We start from the raw sequence: 9,686 nt of genomic DNA, 5'->3' as shown, positions 1-9,686 counted from the left end.
AAAAAAGGATCGGTTATTAGTTTCTACAACCATAAAACTTCACTTTATTGTTATCTTTGTCAATGGTTATAGATGTATAGTTCATGATGACAACAATGGTGATATTATTGTTACATCACCTAGTATTGTGGACTTCATAGGATAAATGCCTCTAAGAGGAGTGTAGATGATGCGTGTGTTTTTCCTACTTATTCTAGGAATGATGCTAAGTGGTGGCATGTATGTTTGGCTACCTAAATTATGGTTCCTTATTGCATCTTGTTAGGCAAGTCATGTTTAATTTGCCACATTTACAAGCTCCTATAAAACATATCTACGAGGACTATACTCTTGATGAAATGCAATGTTTATGTAATGATGGTCTTGTTTGGGCAATTAAGAAGTTGGTGGTGCATAGCCATGTTTTTGGTCCTAGGCAAAGGTGGGTTTCATGAAAAGATCAATATGCACCTTTGTAGAATTCTTTTGGAGTATGAATGAAGATTCTTTGAAGGTTTGGAATGCCACCAAAGCGTTTATCATCAAGTGCATGTGAACGATGACGGATATTGTGCTATCTAGAGACATTTTTGGCTATAGAGCGTTACAAGATTATGGATAACATTATGAGTTTGAAGGACTTGCTAATGTTTATAAAGTTGTTCCAAACTAAGGCTCCAAAAGATTCCGTGTGTATTTGGGGTAAGGGTTTGCCCCTGGTGCATCTCATCTTTGATGCTGTAAATACCTTTATGACAAGATAAATACCACATCATAAAAAGAAACACTTGGCACAATAGAGAGTTGATACATGCGAGTAGCTTATGGCCAGTTATTAACAGTTATTAATGCAATGACCAAGCTAAGAGCAGTTAAACCTACTAGCGATGAACTCAGCTGATAGTAATTACTAATAGTTATTTGTCCTTGCCTGTGAATTATAAACTCCCTTTGAAGGAGAATATTATCGTCACACTACACACGCCATCAGAAACGAGAGAGGCTTGGAACCCTCAATAGACAGAATCATGGCAAGTGCTGCAATCAAAAAACGTGGGGTGAATGTATGTGTCAACAGTGAGTAGCTTGGGCAGGAAAGCGCGTCGCAGTGAACAGAAGGGCTCTTTGTCTGCCTGCAAAAGAACACCCATTGCATATGCTTGGACAGACAATGGGAACATCCGCTTTCTCCTCTGCTTTGCGTACAACTTCAAAGCAAGTTCAATCTTCTTCATTTCAGGCAGTCCTGGGTCCCTCTGCTCCCCCCCCAATGCTTGTGACAGCGCATGGCCAAGAATGACACCGTCTTCAAGGGCACAGCACCCCCCTTGAGCAAGGTTCGGTGTCAATGGATGCATGGCATCCCCTGCTACCGTCACCCCGTCCTTATAGAGCTTTGGTCCACCATATGGCCAGATCCATCGATCAGAGATGGCAGACCTACTCAATGTCTCTATTGGAGATCTCTTGACCACATCAATGATCGTCTGTGGCCATCCTTCTACATATCTCAAGGCCTCTTCTTTGATGAGCTGAGGATCTGTAACTTTCTCACCTGCATGCCAACAATGGGAGATCAGGTTACCTAAAGAAGAGATCAGTATCCCACAAAGGGGTAACCTAATTTCGAAACCAACTTAGACGATGAAACTGCACAAGTTGATTGATTCTAACACTCATTATTTCTAGAGATGCAGATCACGCATTCTTGGCGCTAAACAAATTTAAAACTTTCAACATCTAAAATCAGCAATCATATAATAATTTGCTGAGGTTACTCGGATTTTCTTTTTACATACAGTAAGTTTTCACATCAGAGGCAGTATCATTCGTGTTTCAAACTCTGTGCCTGTCATAGTGACGTGGTTTGTCGTGGCAAGTTTCAGGCTAGTCAGGATGGCTGCTCAGCAACAAAAACAAAGTGCTTACAGTCTTGCCAGCACCATCATGGTAGAGTTTGCTCAGAGGATGTACTTTGTTGTAACCTAAATCATGCCAACAAGCAAGGCGTGTTGACATACACGTCCAGATTGAGTTTGAACCAACAAAGGTGGTATGACAAGCTAATGATGTTAGAGCACTGTCATGACTTTGGATAGGAGGAATTATGTCTGCATTCATTTTCAGGCAGCAGCAAACACCTGCTGAAAACTGTGCACCTCAGGAAGCCGAGTGTCCTCGAGATGGCCATTTCCATATTTCCATAAAAGACTACATTCTTAGACAAACTTGGGAACACTGCTCGGGACCAAATTAGCATCTTCCTTGAAAATGCAGAGAAATTGTAATCATTTCCTAGTTAATCCAGCACTAAAAGCATAATAGCTAAGAGTTGGAATATAAGACACAAAAAGAGAGATCCAGAAAAGCTCACCACCCAGCCAAATGAAAGTAGCCTAAGCAACCTTGGCTGGAAATCCAGTTCTATGAACCACCCTAGTGATCACTAACATGAGCACCATCAGCCCATAGGACGGCACTGTTGGTTCTGCTGCAACTTCACAGCTAAAACCTGATTCACCTGTTTATCGCGATTCTCGCCAAATTCCAAGTATTTATTATCTCTTAAGTTTGGGCTTCTCTACCACAGCCTATTACAGGTCCACAAGTCAAGCTCAATAGTTAAGGCGTAACTATTAACACCATCATCAGCATCCATTGGAATTGATGCCAGTTCCCAGGGCCTGTGGCTTATCTCTCCCTTTGCAGCAACAAGCAGCCAGCCAAGCCTTGGCCACTAACACATAAGTGAGAGAGAAAAAAGGAAGGGCTTTATTTTATCGGCCTAGGGATTACCCCAAGCCCTAACCCTAGACTTACACATACTAAGATGTGTCCACACGCTAACACAGACACACAAAGGTGTGTTCACACATGGAGGTGGTAGACAACTACATAGATGTCTCTTAGGGCATCTAGGTAAGTTTCAAAGACGCCTTGGTTGACCATATACAAGAGGTGGAGCTAGCTATCTTAGTAGAGTGACTAGAGCCTTCTAACATGACAATTAGGATACCATTATGTTCTTCTAGGTGGTTTTCCAAGGGACATGCTGATTCAAGTTGTTGGTTGACACATTCTTCATTGTACAAAGGTGGCAAATTTATCCAAGATGGAAAGCAACAAGGGCCAACCCCTCCATTGGAGAATTAGACTGGTGGGTCTAAGTGGGAAGACTTGGTTGCTTGACCTTGTATGTCAAATGATTCATGAGTGGCACATTTTGATTTGGGTGGGGTCAGCCTTGTAGGATCTAGGCAAGTGGTGGTGGCCCAACCTCCTCAGTATTGTGATTGGCACAGTTTGTTGTACACATTTAGTAGGCATATCTTGATGCAGGGTCGTGTTGATTGGAGGCCCATTAGAAGCAATTAGCATTGGTTTGTACGTAGCTTCATGAAGTCCTTCAATGACACTTCTGAAGACACTTGCACAACAATTGGCAATTAAGATAGGTACCCTTGTGGTTGATCCCTCATAATGGGCTGGTTGTTGGTAGTTGGTTGGCACACATCCAACATGATGGGGCATGTCTGAGATGCACCAAGTTGTGCTTGGAGACCCAAAGCATTGTCTTTGGGAAATAGTATGTAGTTTCACAACAAGTGCTTGTAGGACTCCACCTGAAGTCGAGTCTAGGGTGCATTACCTAGGGAGCTGTCAACAAAGATAGTCTTTCAACTTGAGGTGTCATCTACCCTATAAGGCTGAGACCAACTTTAAGGGGCCTCAAGTCATCTTCAAGGGTGCATGTGTCCCTTCCTTTGTTCTTCACAATGTGGTATAACACCCGTCATTGAATCTCCTCTCACCTTGGCTTCATTTCCATCTTTGCCCAGGCCACAACAAGAGGTTTTGTTACTAATCTAATGTAGCATTGTCTTTACTATGAGCAGTTTCTGAGTACACACATGCTCTTGAACCATTGTAATACCTTTATATTTGAGTAGTGTAAGTAGCCCCTATTTTAATTGCGAAACAAAAACTTGGTTTTCAGATTTTCATGGATGGTCAAGGCTCTACAAAGAAAGCACAAACACATTGGGCATATAGAGAGACAAGGTCTTGGGTGGCAAGCATATGATCAATGGAGAGTAGCGGGAATTCTTTTTTTTTTGCAAATAAAATGTGGCTGATTATATTACTCAGAAAAACTGATTACAACGGAGTGCTCATGCTCAACAGACTAGCTGGAGCTGATGCAAAGTCACAAATACATCATGAATACAAGCCTCTCAAGGCGGTTTGGGGGGGATGGGGGCAACAAGCCATGTAGGGGGGGGGGGGGGGGGGGGGGGGCGCGGTGGGGGTGTATCGCCATCTGGAGCTGCCTGCCTGCATTACAAAAAACAGGTCCTAGACAACCCCAAGTATGCATGAAATGACTACGGAGTTCCTGATGAGCCCTAGACTCGCCCTGCACCTGATCCCAACGGCCACGGATGGAGTGGATGATGGAGGTCCAGAGCTCTGCTAAGGTCGCCTGTGCTGAAAGTCTCTCTACGCCGAAAGTCTCCTGACACCGCACCTTCCAGATATGCCATCCAATAAGACTCCCTATGATCTCCCATACCTCGGAATGGTCTGCTGTGGGCTCCAGTAGTTGACGGATAGGTAGCGCCTCCAAGCCGACCACTGCGCATGACCCTGCCTCGATGATGAATATCGTGTCTTGCATCCCGGCCTCATACAGAAGGTGCCGGCCCTAGCTGACTGCCTGCCAACAGAAAGCTCCCCATGAGATATATCCAAGGCTGGGTGCTATACGGCGAAGGATGCAGCATGCTCCTCACATGACCAAAGGCAGTGCTTGAGGGTTTCCAAAGGCTGTTGTGTGCAGCACTTACAACCTCCTTCCTTCGGCATCTGGGCAAGCCTACTTCCCACCACTAAGCCTCCATGTGCCACCAGCCATAAGAAGTACGATACCCTCCTCGGCCTCTAGCTATCCCATAGGCAGTGCCAAAAGGTCTGTCGGAACGGCTCCATGATGCTGTGCTCCGCCCAATGCCTACTACGTGAGGGGCACCCAATCCATGTTCTCCTGCATCAATACGTGTCTACCAATCCTGGCAGTGTATTCCAAGAACCTCGGTGGCTTCTTGGCAACTGCCATGGCCGGCCATAGCCACTCTCTTGGATCCCACTCCAACTCATCAAGTGGTCTGCCCTCCCAGATCCAAAGGCGCCACTCCTTCCAGAAAACATAGGGGTCCAGTCGCCATGTCTTTCCCTGAAGGCCCACCACCCGAATCCTCCTCCATGAAAGGGCGACTAATCCCTCATCTTGCTGCCCTCTGTCAAGGGCCAGACGCCCCCCCTCCTGAACAGTAAAAAAAGTCCCCTGTGGGGCGCCACCCACTCTACCTGCCACCTGTAAGGAGATGCTTGTCGGTAAGAACCTAGCGGCCCATACCTCCCCGGGCTCTACAGCACTTGTATCGGGGGAGCAAGCCACTCGAGAGGTATTACTACGTCTATCTCCCTTCGCCGCAGCTCCACTCCTCTCTGGCAGCCTGATACTCGTTGCAACACCTCCTCGTCCGCCATCCTGTACACCTCCCACCATGTCCTGATGGTGCAAGTCAGGCCGGCCTCCCAACCAGCCCACTGGATGTGGGGGCGCTCACCAATCTCTGCCCCTTCCCGATCTTTGACCTGGGGATTCCATATCACTAGCTGATGGTCTATCTCCTCCTAGCGACCTGGGGGGGCTCTAGATTAGGGCCTTACGGAGACCCTACCACACGCGGAGTAAGCTGCGTAGGAAAGGTGATCTGGGGAGGGTGATCTGGGCTGACGTGAAGATCCATCTCAGGGACGGCCTCCACTCACCGCCAAGCCTCGGTCTATAATCCTGAAGACCCTCATGCAGTAGGGCCTTCCAGGTCTGCCCTCAAGGTGTGAGGCCGCGTACAACTAGCTTGCCCAAGAGGGCCATACTCTGAAACTCTAGGTCTATGATCCCAAGCCCTCCCTCTAAACGATGTCGTATGATGGTCGCCCACACCACCTTGGCCCAAGAATCCCTGGAGTTGTTAGACCCGGACCAAAGGAAGTTCCGCACAAGGCGGCGAAGCTGCACTACGCAAGATGAGAAGAAACACCAACATGAGGCGATATACCAGGCCGTTACTAGGAGGGCCTGGTTAACCACCAAGGCTCGGCCGGCTAGTGAGAGACGAGCCGTGCTCCAGTAGGTCAACTTCCTCCGAATAGAATCGAGGACTGGAAGAAATTGTTGGGCGGGAGTGATGTCAAGTCCCACCTGGAATAATAAGTACCGGACGATCTACCCTCTGCTTACGCATCTAAATCCAAGGTGGACGCCCCACTCTGTGCTAGAGTCCGGGTCTGTGAGAAAACCGACTTTCGCCAGTTGATTTTTGCTCCCACTACTAAACAGAACACCTCAGGGGCCAGCCTCACTCTCTCCAACATCAACTCATCGTCCTCTATGTAGAGTGTTGTATCGTCTGCATACTCTGAGTCTAGCAACTGTATCTCCTCTCTCACTGGAAGTCGGAGGTCGCGTAAACCGCTCATACGGGACCTGAGGAAGTGAGACATTGCCTCCGCAAAGAGTAGGAACAGGTACGGGGCAGCCCTGCCAAACCGATCTCTCCAGCCGAAACTCCTTCCCACGCCTACCACCTATGAGAACCCTGCTGGTGGCCGATTTGGAAAGTGCAAAGACCCCATGAATCCAAGCCTGTGGGAAACCCAACCTCGCCATGGTGCCCTCTAGGAAATCCCAGTCCACCCTATCATAAGCTCTCTCTGTCGTCTCTGGACCCGTGTGAAGCCGTCAGCATCCACCTGTGGGCTTGTTGACGGAGCCACCTTGGCTCCAAAGCGCGTATAGTCAGCTGCCTAATGCCCAAAGTCATGGCAGTACAAGCACTGCCCTGGTTGCCCGGTCACAATGACATGCTGCCTAAAAGAGTGACATCCAGCCTCTATCTCCAGAAACTTGGATATACTCTGTCTCTTTCATGCCCACCCGTACCTTGGGGACTCCTGCAGCTGTCACAACATCTGCGAAGGAGGCAGGGAGAATTGTGCCGAAGAGCTAATCAAAGTCCTCCACTAACTAGCAGTACTCTACCACCAGTCCGGGAAAAAGTAAAGTAACTGGGTGTTGGAGAAAACTATTGTAGAGCTTGAATGACTCCACTGTGAAGCCGCTGTACCAGTACCATGTGAATGACCCCCTTCGTGAATGGCATAGGGCGAGCTCTCCACTAACTCCCAAGCTGCATCCGCAGAGGTGAGACGAACCATGAAGATCCCACGGCCCATGAGGACTACCTCCACGATCTGCACTATGCCAATGCGCAGCATGGAGTGAAGCCAATCCCGAAGCTGGGCCCTGGCTGGAGAGTGTCCTACACCTGGCCGAAAATTGTTGTTTCTTTAAGCTCCAGCTCAATGGCACGGACGGCCAAGAGCTGTTCCTCAGAGAGGACAATGCGCAAGGTGTTTGACTAGGGGGCACTCCCAGAATGCACCGGCATCTGACCAGAGGTTTCCATTGCGCTTCCCTACTGAGAACCTACCAAACACACTGTTGTACTGCCGGAGGGAAGGGGAGTTGGTGCAAATGGAGAAAGCAACCGGGGGGAGGGGGAGAGGGGACGAGGGCGATGGCGAGGGGAAGACGGGCAGGGGGGGGGTAGGTTTGGATTCTGTTTTTTTCTTTTTGATGCCGGTAGAGGCGCCGAGCGCCACAGATGACGGCGTGGGAGGTGTGTAGGCAGGTGGCCGCAGGGTGGAAGAGACAAGAGAACCCGGGAGAGGTCAATGGTACACAGAGCGGGGGGGGGGGGGGGGGGGGGGGGGGGCACAGGCACAGCGTGAAGGTAGGGATCATAGGGCGGGGGGGCAGCGTGATGCGATGGTGAGGCAGGGGAAGCGTGATGTGGTGGCGTAGCGTTGACGGCGAGCAAGGGGCGAGGGGGGGGGGGGGGGGGGAGGGGGAAGCAGCAGCGCAGTTAGACGAGGCATGGGGGTGAGGGCACCGACACGTTGGTAGGGAGCTAGCAACGCTATTGCCAAATGAGTAGCGAGAGTTCTCAGGCCTACCTTCCAAGGAAAGGCAATGGCAACACTATTAACTGTATGCAGAATCAGGAAGCAAGAGGAGAAGCAAGCAAAATGTAAATTCAAAAAGCGAGATTTGGGCAAAGACCTATAAAAAATTTGGAGCTAAGCAAAGAAGCGTAAGAGGAAAAATCCACACAACACAAGACCTAAAGAAAGCGCAAGAGCAAAGGACGACAAAAAATAGCAGGGACTCTGCGAGCACATTACTTTGAAAAATTTGTAAATTTGAGTAATTAGAAATTTGAAAAGGCTTTTAAATTATTTTTCGAGTATTGGTGTCACAAGACTGTGACAACTATTACCTTTTTGTTGATTTCTTTATTACATATTTTATTTGGTTTTTCTTTTTGGAAGGATCCCTCTTGAAATCTAAACGCCTAAGTTGCATGGCCAGTTTGTGAAACGGACAGGAATGTCTAGTGAGTCAAGACTGGACAGTTAAGGTCCAGTACAAGTCTGGAAGAGACTGATGGCACTGTAGATTGACAAGTCTGGAAGAGACTTGTGAAAGTGTGTATGGACAAGTGTGTTGAAGAACTAGCCTGGAAGAGACTAATTCAAAGTGAAGATGGACAAATCTCCAAAAGATTAGTCCATGTGGGGTCATCAGTGAAAATTCACTTTCAGTTGAGCTACATTGTAAATTTGGATGTAGCCATAGTCAGCAAAGATGGTCAGAAGACTAGTGGGGAAGCAATGGAAGCAACTCCTAAAATTTAGGGAGTTACTATTTTTGGACCCCAGAATCTGTTCGCGTCATTATCTTCATTTTTGTACAAGGATTAATCCTCTGGTCTGTGCCGAGGTCAAATTTTGAACCGAGGATGGAGAATTTTAGACCTAAAGGTTTAAACAGGAAAATTGTTACATGTATGCCATGTGTCACAATTTGGGCATAAATTCCCAAAAGAGAGAGATAGGGCAGCACAAAAACGAGTTTCAATGCATGGGGGGCTCATTTTTGGTGAAAGGGAGATGGATTGCTGCAGATGGAGAGCTCTTGAGAGCTGGTCTACCTTGTCTATGATACACAGAGGCTTGAGCTTGCTTCCTACTCTCTCTCTCTCTTTGACAGTATGGTTATGCTGCAGAATCAAGGGCCTTTCTTCTGACTCAGGTACAGCTGTGTGGAATATGCTGTTTTTGCATGAGGCAAGAGCCTCTTTTCTTCAGGAACAGGAGCAGTTGTTTGCAGTTCCCAGCAGGGACAGGTGAGGGTGTTAACCTCACCAAGCAGGTGTCTGAAACAGCACCAAATCAGTTCTGATTCTGGACTGTTCAGAGGCTATTTCAGAGCCCAATTGATGTCAGAATCAAGGGGCATTTGGCCCAGATGATGCAGGACAGTGCAAGGAACAATATGAGCTGAAAATAAGTGTCAGAACAGGTCTGAACCAGTAATTACAATGGGCTGAATAGTACAGGGAACAGTAAGAGTTGTAAACAGGTTTCAGAACAGGTCTGAACCAGTAAATACAGCAGGCTGAAATTGTCAATTCTGCACTCCAACCAGAAGATTCAGACTTGGGCAGAGTTTCCCCTCCTGGTCAACTTGATTTGGGTCAGTAATTGTACTGTTATGCTGTCAAATTTCACCCAGA

General features: G+C 47.8%; 1 protein-coding gene across 3 annotated transcripts in view; it reads right to left on the bottom strand.

Moving 5' to 3' along the window:
* Positions 1–751: 751 nt before the first annotated feature.
* LOC148031923 (monooxygenase 2-like) overlaps positions 752–9,686 on the bottom strand; it is an 81,245-nt gene continuing 72,310 nt past the window's right edge. For all 3 annotated transcript variants that reach the window (XM_087682509.1, XM_087682511.1, XM_087682510.1), the window contains exon 6: positions 752–1,534. In XM_087682509.1, the coding sequence (XP_087538635.1) occupies positions 993–1,534 (542 nt within the window). In that variant the 3' untranslated portion in view covers positions 752–992. The remainder of the gene's footprint in view (positions 1,535–9,686) is intronic.

The sequence above is a fragment of the Lygodium microphyllum genome, chromosome 8 (assembly GCF_053477565.2).
Source record: "Lygodium microphyllum isolate KBCC chromosome 8, Lygodium_microphyllum_v1.1.10, whole genome shotgun sequence".
NCBI classification, from domain to species: domain Eukaryota; kingdom Viridiplantae; phylum Streptophyta; class Polypodiopsida; order Schizaeales; family Lygodiaceae; genus Lygodium; species Lygodium microphyllum.
The sequence above is the reverse complement of the archived record's forward strand: the minus strand, read 5'-3'. Positions and strand labels throughout refer to the sequence as shown.